Source organism: Protobothrops mucrosquamatus, unplaced genomic scaffold (genome assembly GCF_001527695.2).
Source record: "Protobothrops mucrosquamatus isolate PMUCROS unplaced genomic scaffold, P.Mucros_1.0 scaffold_294, whole genome shotgun sequence".
NCBI lineage: Eukaryota > Metazoa > Chordata > Lepidosauria > Squamata > Viperidae > Protobothrops > Protobothrops mucrosquamatus.
The window spans coordinates 2863142-2876846 of record NW_015386370.1 but is presented as its reverse complement, the minus strand read 5'-3'; the positions used below and the strand labels follow the sequence as shown (position 1 = coordinate 2876846).

Sequence of the window (13705 nt, the reverse complement as noted above, 5' to 3'; positions counted from 1 at the left end):
CCACAAATACAAATCTTCCTTCTGCATCAGCATCTATTAACTTTGGCATCAATTCCTTCTTAACATAAAGAACTACACCCGCTTTTTTCTTTTGAGCAGAGGCCGCAAAATATAAACCCAATTTAGGATTAAATAGATACTTTTGGTCTTTTAATATAATATGTGTCTCTTGTAAACATATAATATCATTCTTATGCTGTTTCAAATAGTAAAATATTTTTCTCCTTTTTTGTGGTGAGTTCAGTCCATTAACATTTAAAGTTATTAATTTAGCCATCCTTTGGCTTTTGGAGCTTCTGAATCATCCCTTGCAGATCCATCATGACAGATCTTTTAGGTCTGGCCCCTCCCACTGGCTCCGAAGTAATTGAACATGTTTGGGGCATAGCCTCTTTCTGCTGCTCTCTTTCCTTACGCTTGTGGGCCGCACGTGTCATTCTCTGATCTTTTGGGTCCTGTTTTGCCTCCAACATTTGTAAATTCTGAAAATCTCCTGCAGATGGCGACATAGCTCCAGGCAGATCCATATTCAGTTGTTCCACTCCTTCTGTTCCTTTAACTGGTGATGTAGAAGATGAATCAGCTTTCAGAACCGTTAGATAAAAGTGCTTTGCCTTCTGTACTGTATTGAATCTGTAACGGTTCCCAGCATATGTAAAGGCCATTCCAACTGGTATTTCCCATCTAAAAGGTATTTGCTGCTTCTTCAATTCTTGAGCCAAGAAAGCAAACTCCTTTCTTTTTCTTAAAATCTTTGAAGGTATTTCTTTCAAAAGTATAATATCCTGAGCAGCAATCTGAAATCTCTGTTGGTAAAAGGCCTGTATAATTTCATTTTGACGTGTTTTTCTAGAAAAATAAACAACAACATCCCTAGGCTGTTTTCTCTGACGTGCGACCCATGAATTGACTCTAAATATTTTTTCAATCTCTCCATAGATAATTTCAGGGTCGCAGTCTAAAACCAACGCTAAGGCAGCTGATACCTCTTCTCTCAGTTTCTCCTGTGCATCCTCTCGCAGGCCTCTGATTCTTATTGCATATTCCATCTCTCTGAATTGTGTCATTACAATGTCATTTTGAATAATCTCTATACTCTCTTCCACTTTTTCCATTCTCTCCTCCATCCCTTCCATTTTTTCCCCCACTTCCTCCACACGAGTCTCTATACGCTCCATATGAAAAGCAAAGCCCTCAAAGATTTGAGACATACTCTCACACAATTCATCATTCTTTTTAGCAAGCTCTTCTGTCTCCACTCTCATTTGTTGCACAATTTGTTTAGACATCTGCATCTGCATCAAAGAATCCTGCAAATCCTTTAAAGTAATATAAGGTGGTGAGGAGGGTGGAGGAGTTTTTGCTCTCTGATGCGTAGTCTGTATAGCTGGAGAAGAAGCAGCTGGCTTAGGTGCTGCAGCAGCTGCACCTCGTTTAGAAGCCATTCTTAAGTTTAAAAAAAGTCTTAATATACAGTCCAAAGTAGCTAAAGATCAAACAAATTTTCCTTTAATTTTTCCTTAATTTTTGAAAATTCTTTACAGTCTTAACAATGTAGCAATCCACAACCGGAAGGAAAGTGAAAGTGTCTCTTTAGAACAAAGAAGCGGCTAAACTGCAGCCATTTTTCCCCCCCCAAAAGTTAACTTTCGATTTCAGTCATTTGAGAAGACTTTAATCTTCTGAGTCAAAGTTTTAATTTCATCATGAAAAGTCCAAGTTTCCTAGTCAGCTCCGTCTGTTAATATTACTCACAGTTAAGTTCGAAAAAAAGATCAGAGGTGGAGACGGCGTCTGGCTTCGCTAAATAGCGAAGACGTCCCGATCTGCGGAGAAACTCTGAGCTCCGGAGGAGTTCACACCTTCGCCTCGCTGGGAACCCCCAGGGAGACTAGGGAACTCGACTCCTACTCTAGAGTAAGCTCTCCTTCTCTCCTTTGCCCGGAGAGAAGTTTCAAATCGCCAAACAGCTGATGCGCGCTGTTTTGGCGATTTTTACACAGTCCCAGACGGGAGGCTGTCAAAAAGCCTCCTTCGGCAGCCGCCAAACCACCGGAAGTCGACAAAAACAAGTTTTGACTTTCCACAAGACATTGCAAAAAAAGGAGATAAAACAGTAGATTCATGAAAAGCAGAGGGGATGACAAAGAAAACTTACATTGGATCCAGTAGCCTAACCTCCCTTTTCATCTCATATAATCATAACTCATATCAAGTTTAACGTCTGGTGGCTAGACTGTTAACTGATGAATAATGCAGTTCTCTGGCACTGTCCTCCACTGCAGGTAGACAGGATCTATTAGATTGGTCCACCCTAGGCAACTGATTTACACCTTTGGGCTCCAGAGTAAGCTTGGGATTATCTCTGAGGATATGCTGCTGAATCCAACTGAGGACCCGGGGTCTACCTGGAATGAGAGGGTTGCAGAATATCTTGATTGGATCACACCTGTGGCCTCACCTAACTCAAGGATCTTGGAAGTCTTCCTGATTTATAGAATAATTGAGGGAGATGAAGCAGGTGAAGAGAAGCCTGAAATGCTGGAGATGATGCAGTGCGAATCTTACTGAACATTTATTAAGGACTATGTTGTGGTGATAAAGCAGAAATTATTCAACCCAATGGATGTCAAAAAATGTCCTTTTTCCTTGTGACCAAAAGGCTTCTGATTCTTTAACTCCACTGACAACTACCCCTTTCTACTGATCCATATGAAAATAAAGGGATAATTGTCACTGGACCTAAAGAGTCAGACCTAAGTTTCCCAGTGATTCTTTAGAAATGCATGGTGTATGGGAAGAAGCAAGAACTGAAAGTGTTAATGCAGAAGGGAAATATGATTTAATAGTCACTAAAATTTGGTGGGTTGAAATGCAAGACTAACATGCAAGGATTGAAGGGTATAACAAATAGGCCAGACATAGGGGAGCAATGGTGATGTATGTGAAATACATACACACATGTTTAAAGATCCAGGAATCTTAACACAATGGTTCAATGAAGAGCATTTGTATAAGAAAGAGAAATACAAATTCTATTACTAGGGATGACGTAGGCGAATTACAGAATGCTAAATCAAGATGATTTGTTAATAGATACCATTCCCTCCTAAATTAGATTATAGAACTTTCTTGGAGAGACAGCATTAATGAGAGATTTCATTAATATCTGTTAACATATCTGTTGAATCTCAAAAATTAGTCTTTCTAGTGTTTCATTTTTCCAGAAGATTGAAGAAACAAGACCATAAGTTTTAGGCACAAAGCCAACAGGACCAGTGTCTTTCTCTCATCCTAGGCAGCAGGCTATGGCAAACAACCTCCAAAAACCCTTGCCAATAAAACTTCAGGCCAGGAGTCAAAAACTGACTTGAAGACATTAAAAAAAACAAACCCTTACATACAATGCATAGACTACAGTTTTGAGTTCCAATTCCACTGAATATAAAAACGCTTACCTTCACGTTTGGAAATAAATCACTCTTTGAAAAATTTTTAGCTTCATTTCCACTCAATAAAGAATTGCGAATGTGTACCACAATGTCATTGTCACTGTATCTTGGAAAAGTACAATTATCCATCCTGCAAAAAATTAAAATATTATGTAAATGTAAAAAATTGCATAAGCAAATAAATCCTTTTGTGTAGCAGCACTTGGCCAATCTTGTCTGAAAAACAAAAAGGACAGGTACAAAAAAATGGAAAGAGGGACACATGACTAAGGCAGAGTGTCAGCAGATAGCCCAAGTCTGCAAAGATGAAATCAGAAAAGCAAAGGCTCAGAATGAAAGAGGCTTGCAACAAAGTCAAAGATAATAAAAAAAATGAGTTAAGCAGTTCTGCTTTCTTTCTGCTGCCTCTTACTTCCTTACCATCTTCTCTCTTAAGTGCTACTGTTTCCTTAACTTTTTTTGTTATTTATATTATTTCAACATATAAATAATAGGCAGCAGAGAGAAAGCAGAACAGCTTAACTCATTCTTTGCATCAATCTTCATGCAGAAACTATAGCCCAGCCTACCAAAAACCTAACTGTAAAAGACAGACTAGAAATAAAAATTAAAATAAACAAGAAAATGGTTAGCGAATACCTATCTGATCTTAATGAATATAAATCGCCAGGACCTGATGGATTATATCCCAGAGTTCTGAAGGAGCTGGCAGATGTTATCTCAGAAGTCAGAACTATTGCACCATATCTTTTAAAAATCCTGGAATACCAGGGAATTACGTGAGGATTGGAAAAGAGTTGATGTGGTTCCCATCATCAAAAAAAGAAAAAAAAGAGACCCAGGAAACTACAGACCGATCAGCCTAATATCAATACCTGGGAAGATACTGGAAAAGATAATAAAAAACAGATCTGCAAACACCTAGAAATAAATAAAGTTATAACTAAAAGCCAGTATGGATTTGTTAAAAACAAATCATGCCAAAACAACTTTATTTCATTCTTCGTCAAAGTGACTATATTAGTAGATCAGCAAAATGCTGTGAAAATAGTATACTTAAGACTTCAGCAAGGCATTCAACAAAGTAGATCACAGCCTGCTTCTTGGTAAGCTAGAAAAATGTGGGATAGACAGCATCACCAACCAGACAGATTTGTAACTGGCTGATAAACTGTACTCAAGAAATCCTTAATGGTGCTGTCTACATGAAGGGCAGTAAGCAGTGGCTTACAAGATTCTGTCTTAGGCCCAGTACTGTTCAATATCTTCATAACTTAGATGAGTTAGATGAGAGAATAGAAGGGGAACTCATCAAATTTGCAAATGACACTGAGCTGGCAGGAATAGCGAACACCCCAGAAGACAAGCTCAGGATCAAAAAAGATCTTGACAAACTTGAACAATGGGCCCTATCCAACATGAAATTTAATCTGTAGAAAAGCAAGATTTTTACACTTAAGCAGAAAAAACCAAAGGTAAAAGTACAGATTAGGCGAAACCTGGCTCAAAAACAAAAACTGAGAGGGACCTTGGAGTCCTAGAGCAGGGCTTTTCAACCGGTGGTACGCGTACCACTTGTGGTACTTTGCCACATGGCAGGTGGTACGTAATTGCTAGCCAAGTATAGCAGGGGAGGGGAATGAGCCAAAGCGAGCCAAGTTTGAGGGAGAGGCAGCTGCAGGACTGTCTGGGCTTGGCAGAAGCCCCAGGAGCCGGCGGAGCTCCAGCTGATTGGCGCTTCCGAAAACAGCTTGGAGCTGTAGGTGAACTGAAGAAAAGGGGGGGGGAGAGGAGAGGCTATAAAAGAATGTTGTTTGGTTGGGGGAAGGGGAAAAAAGACATCAGGAAATGTTTAATTCCTTTAAACAAATGTAATTAGTTTTACCCCCTTTAATTGAGTCTGTCTGTGGCTTTTAGAAAGTTTTCTTTGAAGGTAAACAGCCTTAATTTAAAGCTAAAGCTTTTCGCAATTGCCCGAGCCTTTCAGTCAAGGATTGCAACATTGTGACATGTGACGCCCCTGAGGCAGCTTAAAGAGAAAAAACAACAACAACGGAGTTTGTGTTTCTTTATTTTCTTGCTTTGCACTTGATTTCTGTGTCTTTAAGGGTACAGGGAAGGGATTGGAAAAGCTCAGAAGGGCCAACCAGCTAGCTCAAGAGTCTACAAACTTAGCAACTTTAAGACCTGTGGACTTCAACTCCCAGAATTCCTCAACCAGCCATGAGGGCTGAGGAATTCTGGGAGTTGAAGTCCACAAGTCATAAAAGTGCCAAGTTTGAATTCATCATACATTTGTCAGTGCAAAGGGAAAGTGATTCAGCAAAGGAACAGCCACAGAAGAAATTAAAACTGGTAGTTCTTTTCTTTTTTTCTACAGTTTGTAATATTTTATTAGATTATAGAATAAAATACAAAAATACAAAAGCAAATAGTAGGACACAGTGGGGAGGAAAAAGGGGGGGAAGGGAAAAAGAACATACTTCCTCTGTTGCAGTAGAAGGAAGTATTAACATTGAACCTCAACTTTTTACTTTTCCATAATATTATAAACTAGCCATTTCTATAACAACAAATGAATCTAATCAGTAAAACCCAAAATTCCCTCCCCCTTTTTGACACCTTGCGAAGCACTGGTGGTACTCAAATATTGTCATGTCCTAAAAATGGTACAATCTGTGAAAAGGTTGAAAAGCCCTGTCCTAGAGGACGATCACTTAAATATGAGTCAGCAGTGTGCAGCAGCAGCCAAAAAAGCTAACATAATCCTTGGTTGTATAAACAGAGGCATAGAATCAAAAATCATTTGAAATATTAGTACCGCTTTATAATGCCTTATTAAGGCCACACCTGGAATACTGCAACCAGTTTTGGTCACATTATAAAAAGATGCTGAGAATTTGGAAAAAGTGCAAAGAAAAGCAACTAAGATGATTAAAGGCATGGAGACTAAAACATATGAAGAACTGGTAAGCCCCATCTTCCCGGCAACAGACCCCTTGTGTCTGTGGGTGGCTTTCCCAGGCCCTACCCATGTGGAGCCAGGGTAGTAAAGGGAGTTTTGGGTTTGAGCTCAAGGGCTGCTTGGAAAGAAGGTGAAGGTGAGTACCTCTAAAATTTAACTTTAAAGCCCAGGGGAGTAAGAGAAATGTGGAAAAACCTTCGGTTTTGGTAGCCGGCGGGATGGGTGGAAGAAGTCAGGGCTCCGGCTACTCAGCCCGATTTCGCTTCGCCCAGCGACCCAAAAAGGGTTGCCCCTGGAGGGGTAACGAAGGAGGGACACTCCAGGAGCTCGGATCAGGTGGCGGCCGACGGGAGCGGACTAAAGAAATCCTCTGAATGGACAGAGGAAAGGCTGCCAGGTGAGCCAAGGCAGCCCAAGTCTCCAGCCAGAAGGAAAGCGAGGAGCCGCAGTGATCCGCCAAACAGCTGTCAACAGCGTGCTTAAACTGGGTGAGCCAGTGTTTTCTTTCCTTTTCCTTGTGGATTACAAGTCATTAACCCCCTGATAAGGAAGAGTTAAAGAACAAAGACCCCAGAAAGACTGTGATCTAAAAGTGGCAAGCAACTACAAAAGGGGAGAATTTTTAAAATAACGTTTAAAAATTGAATTCTATCAGAGCCTCCATAGAAAATGGAGTATCAAAATATTTGTTTAGTAGGAGACTTTAATGCAATAATAGATGGGACAATTGACTATAAAAGCAGTAAAATAGGGAAAACTGGAAGAAGATTACCTAAGACATTCTTTAATATGACAGATGAAATTGGAATAAAAGATATTTGGAGGGAAATCAATTCAGAAAAACTACAATATACTTTTTATTCAAATAGTCAAAAATCCTGGTCAAGAATTGATATGATTTGGATGACATCTGAATTGAGGTTGAATATATAGGAAATTGAGATTGAAACAGGCACATGGGCAGACCATAACCCTTTGAAATTGACATGGAGAGGAATTAAAAAAAAACCAAGATGGACTTTAAATCAATTTATACTAAAAGAAAGAGAATTTTTAGAACTAGCGAAAAAGGAAATGGAGTTCTTCTTTAGAGAAAACAAAAAAGATGACACAACATTACAAAATGTATGGAATACAGCTAAAGCATATTTTAGAGGTATAGCTATAACATATATGGCAAAGAAAAATAAACAGAGAAGACAGCAATATGTACTATTAAAAGAAAAATTTGGAAAGTTAGAATCAGAATTACAAAAAAATCTGCAGAAAAAGACTTTGAAAATAGAAATGGAACTAAACAAACTAAACTTGTTGGATTCAGAAAAATTGGCACAGCAAATAAAAAGAGCGAAACAATTTTTTTCCGAAAATGCAAATAAACCAGGAAGGTAGTTAGCTTACAAACTTAAAAAAAAAGAAAGAGAAGAAAATGATACATAACTTAGTAGATGAAAAAGGTTGTTTATAATTTAAAAATGAAGAAATAAAAAAAATAATTAAAGAATATTACAAGAAACTATGACAAAGAAGAAACTCCAAGAGAATGATTCAATATCTACAAGAAAATAATCTTCCAAAAATTCCAGAGACATTTAAGACTATGTTAGAGGGAAAAATTACAATGATGGAAATACCAGAGGCCATAAGAAGGCAAAAAAATGAAAAAACACCAGGTCCACATGGATTACCGGCGGAGTTATATAAAACTTTACAAGACATACTAAGTGAATCATTGAAAGATGTTTGTAATGGACTTTTGTTGGAGGCTAAACTCCCAGCCACATGGATGGAAGCAAACATTTCTTTAATACCAAAAGAAGATTCAGATTTGTCACAGATTAAAAATTACAGACCGATATTGTTGCTCAATGTGGATAATAAAATTTTTACTTCGATAATGGCAGAGAGATCGAAAAAATACTTAATGGATTTTATACATTCAGACCAAAATGGTTTTCTACCAAAGAGACAAATTAAAAACAATTTAAGAGTGATAATGGACATATTAGAATATTATGAATTACATCCAGGGAAACAATTGGCACTAATATTTCTAGATGCCCAAAAGGCATTTGATAATGTTTCCTGGCAATTTATGACTCAGCAACTACAAATGATGGACTTTGGACAGAACTTTATAAATATGATAAAAACAATATATAATAAACAAACAGCGAGAGTGATCGTGAATGGAGATTACACTGAGAACTTTGAGATAAGAAAATGTACAAGGCATGGATGTCCACTATCTCCACTGTTATTCATTTTCACTCTGGAAGTTTTAAATAGAAATATTAGACAAGATATAGAAATTAAAGGACTAGAAATAAAAGGCGAAACATATAAATTACAAGCATTTGCTGATGATTTGGTATTTATCTTAGAAGAACCTTTGGAAATGATTCATAAATTACTGGGAAAGATAGAACAGTATGGAGAAATGGCGGGACTGAAAATAAATAGAGAAAAAAACTAAAGTAATAGTTAAAAATCTTACAAATAAACACAAAAAAACCCCCAATTGTCAGAAAAAACAGAATTGCAGATAATGGCAGTAAAAAAGATTAAATACCTGGGTATATATTTAACAGCAAGATGCTCAACAATAAAAGAAGATAATTACACAAAACTATTGAATCAAATAAAACTGGATCTGGAAAAATGGAAAAAACTTACAATTGTCAATACTAGGAAGAATTGGTACAGTGAAAATGAACATACTACTGAAAATCTTATTCTTATTTCAAACAATACCTATAAAACTTGAGAAAAAATTCTTTGATGACTTAAATTCCCTAATTTTGACATTTATTTGGCAAGGAAAGAAAGCTAGAATTAGATGAAAACATTACAAGATGCTAAGGAAAATGGAGGATTTAGACTACCGGAGTGGGCTTTGTATTATTAAGCATCTGTTTTAACATGGTAAAAGAATGGATCTCTTAGCAATAAAAGGTTGTTATATCTGGAGGGACATGATTTACAATTGGGGTGGCACACTTTTTTATGGTATGGAAAAAACAAGATTCATAAGTATTTCCAAAATCATTATATAAGAAATGCATTGTTAATAGTATGGGAAAAAATAAAAAGTAAAATATATTTGAAAATCCCAGGGTGGTTGTCAACTATGGAAGCATTTATGCACCCAAACTTGAAAAAATCTGGACATATAGAGATATTCTAAATTCTGAAGGGAATTTAAAAATTAAACAAGAAATGGAAAATCAGGGGATCAACTTGTGATGGGCAAATTTACAAATGCAAACTAGATATGAAAAAGATGTTAAATTGTATGGATTTTATAAAGAACAGATGGTATTTGATAAGACTTTGTTAACTTCAGATGAGAAACTAATTAAGAAAATGTATAATCTTTTATTAATTTTGGAAATGGAAAGTGAACAAGTTAAAGAAACAATGATAAGATGGGCGAAAAACTTTGGATATAATATAGAATTAGAAAAATGGCAAAATTTATGGGAAACAAATTATAAATTGACAATGTCAACTTCTTATAAAGAAAATTTACATAAAATGTTTTATAGATGGCACTTGCCACCAGCAAGATTAGCAAAAATGTTTAAAAATATGTCAGATAGATGTTGGAAATGTAAACACAACTCAGGCGCGTATTATCATGTTTGGTGGACATGTGATAAAGCAAAGATTTATTGGAAAAAGATACATATTTGGTTAGAAAAGATGTTGGGAGAATATGTAGATTTTAAACCTGAACTTTTTTTTATTAGGTATAATGCCAGAAAAGATTAAAAACAAAGCCTATATTTGATTTTACATGTCACAACAGCCGCAAGAATATTTGCACAATATTGGAAAAATGAAGGAATACCACCAGATGAAGAAATAATCAAAAAAATATTGGAATGCGTAAACGGATAGATTGACCATGAGACTGAAAGAAAAAGAAGAAACAGAATATTATCAAACTTGGGACTTACTTTACCGCTGGTTAGAGGAAAGAATAAAGGATTAGGAATTTAATATGTATTAGCGCATTTAAACTCAGATAGCATGTTGGTTGAAAAATTGTATGGAAAAAATTAATAAAATCTTACAAAAAAAGAGAGAAATCTGTGTGGCTCTCTGTATGTGAGTGAAAAGACCCTTTTTCCCAATCATAGTTGGATTTTGCTCCCTCTGGCCTTTCCTAACTGCAGAAAGGATCTATTCAAGTGGCAGACCCTGGAAAGCATGGGGGTTTGGCTAGAGTGCAGGACCTTTTGTTAAGGAAAAGGGAGAGGCTGTGTGCAAATGGAATGGGTGTTGTCTTACCTGAACGCCATTTCTCAGCATGTAGATGTAGCCTCCACCGGTGGGTTATCAATGCCTCCTTGCTCAGATTAGACTAAGATCAAACTTTGGCCACGCCTCCTTGGGCTGTCCTTTCCCAGTTTGTTGACCGACGAGGCGAAGCTCACTTGATCTGACACAACACTCCTCCTGAAATTACAGCCTAGACCTACCAACACGGGCGGGTGTGGAGGCTACATCTACATGCTGAGAAATGGCATTCAGGTAAGACAACGCCCATTCTACAGCATGTGAGATGTAGCCTCCACCGGTGGGACATACCCAAGCCCCCATGTCCCCCAATGGGAGGGAAGTCTAGGTCTGTGAGTCACGAGCCGCCACCACCCTCTGCAAGACTCTCCTGCCAAAGGCCGCATCAGCTGCCGCAAACTGGTCAAGTTTGTAATGTCTTATAAAGGAAGAGGGAGAAGACCAGGTGGCTGCCCGACAAATCTCTTCTACCGAAGCCTGTGCAGAATAAGCCGCAGTCGTGGCTGCACTACGTGTGGAATGAGCTGTGACATTCGCTGGAACCTGAAGAGACTGAGACCTGTATGCATAAGAGATGCATGCCCTAATCCATCTTCCAATGGTTGAAGATGATACCTTCAGACCCTTGGAAGAAGGATGGAAAGACACAAACAGAGCCTCAGTCCTGCGAAAAGGTTCTGTACGTTTTACGTAATGATGCATGGCCCGTCGTACGTCCAACGTGTGCCACAGCTTTTCCAGACGATGGGTTGGCCGAGGGCAAAAATTTGGAAGAACCAGGTCCTGAGACCTGTGAAACCAAGTATTGACCTTCGGGATGAAGGACGGGTCCAACCGGAGGACCACCCTGTCATTCAGAAAGGTACAGAGGTCACCCCTGACTGAAAGAGCAGCCAGCTCAGAGATACGCCTTGCCGAGGTAATAGCTATCAAGAAGGCGACTTTCAAAGAAAGGAAGTGTAAAGAACAAGACCTGATAGGTTCAAATGGTGGCCCCGTGAGAACCTGCAATACCTTTGGTAAATCCCACGTGGGGTACCTATGTACTACTGGAGGAGCAGTGTGAACAGCTCCCTCAAGGAAAGCCCTGACTGCCGGGTGATGTGACAGTTGCGCATGATCCTCACAAGTGAGAATTGAGGACAAGGCCGCAAGTTGCCTACGAATAGTGTTATAGGCCAGGCCTTTGTTCAGGCCCTCTAAAAGGAAATCTAAGATAATGGGAATGGATACTGTCAAAGGATCCAACCTCCTGGAGGTGCACCAAGTGCAGAAATGCTTCCATGTGGCGTCATAAATTCTGTTAGTCGAAGGACGTCTAGAGGCTTGAATTACCGCTATGGGAAAATGACTGCCTGGCTAAACTCTCCCGCTCAAGTGCCAAGCGGCTAACTGAAGCCACTGCGGATCCGGATGTTGTAGCTGACCCTGACTGAGAGCGACTAGATTTGGTGGGATCTTCCATGGCGGAGAGACCGACAGATCCACGAGGTCTGCAAACCAAGGTCTCCTTGGCCAGTGAGGGACCACCAGGACCAACTCCGCCTGTTCCAAAAGCAGCTTCCTGATGACAGCCTGAATCAGAGGGAGAGGGGGGAATGCATACAGGAGCCCCTTGGGCCAAGGACTGCGAAGTGCATCTGTCCCCTCCGCCCCCCGTGATGGAAACCTCGTGAAAAATCTGGGTAGTTGAGCGTTTGTCGACGAGGCAAATAGGTCCACTTGAGGGAGTCCGAACCTCTCCACTATTCTCCTGAAAAGGGAAGGATCTAGGCGCCACTCTGAGTGGTCTATCAATACTCTGCTCAAAGAATCGGCCTGGCGATTCGCCTCCCCGGAGATGTGTTCTGCGCAAATGGATGCCAGATTGGATTCTGCCCACAGGCCCAGGGACAGAGCCTCCTGCATGAGTGTCCAGGACCTGGTCCCCCCCTGCCTGTTGACATGGGCCTTGGTTGCGACATTGTCCGTCATTACCAGGACGTGTCTACTATGTTGGCAAATTGTCGTAGAGCCAGGTGTACAGCCCTGAGCTCCAGCCAATTGATGTTGTGAGTGAGGTCGGATTGGTTCCACTGTCCCTGTGCCATGTGAGTCTGCATGTGCGCTCCCCAGCCGAACAAGCTGGCGTCCGTTGTCAGGACGAGCCTGCGAGGCTCCTTGAACAGTGAACCTTTGTGAATGGCTGGCGACCCCCACCAGCGTAGTGACATCAGAACGTGATGCGGAACCCTCACTCTCCGTACGGAGGAACTCATGTTCTTCCTCTGGAAAGGTAACAGGAACCACTGAAGGTGTCTGGAGTGAAGTCGTGCCCAAGGCACTATGCCTAGGCACGAGATCATTTTCCCCAATAACTGAGACAGTTGGACAATTGGAATCACCTTGCTTTTTTGGATATTGCCAATTAAAGACTTGATGCTGGCCTTGCGCTCCTGTGACAGATATACCATGCACAGGTTCGAATCTATTACCGCCCCTAAATGCAGAATCCGAGTGGTCGGAATGGTGTGGCTCTTTTTGAAATTCACGGAGAAGCCGTGTTTCTGCAAGGTCTGAATTGTAACTTGTAGGTCCAGCTGTGCTGACCGGAACGATCTGGACTGGACGATGATGTCATCCAGGTAACACTGTACTCTTACCGGTATCAGCCTGAGATGTGCTGCTAAAACCGCCAGTAGCTTTGTGAACACGCGAGGGGCAGAAGAGAGTCCAAAGGGCAGAGCCCTGTACTGGTAATGCCTGTGACCATGGCAAAACCGGAGGAATCGGCGGTGAAGTGGCCTGATTGGGACATGAAGATAAGCCTCTGTCAGATCTATGGAAGAGAGATAATCTCCCTTCCTGATACTGGCCAGGATGGATCTGAGGGACTGCATTTTGAACCGCCTGTAGGCTATGAAATGGTTCAGTCCCTTCAGGTCCAAGATGGCTCTCCAACCTCCCGATGCCTTGGGGACCACAAAGAGGATGGAGTAAAACC

General features: G+C 40.1%; 1 protein-coding gene across 1 annotated transcript in view; it reads right to left on the bottom strand.

The window, feature by feature from the left end:
* NUF2 (NUF2 component of NDC80 kinetochore complex) overlaps positions 1–13705 on the bottom strand; it is an 86546-nt gene that overhangs the window by 60841 nt on the left and 12000 nt on the right. The window contains exon 2 of the mRNA XM_015832035.1: positions 3459–3582. Within this exon, the coding sequence (XP_015687521.1) occupies positions 3459–3582 (124 nt within the window). The remainder of the gene's footprint in view (positions 1–3458; positions 3583–13705) is intronic.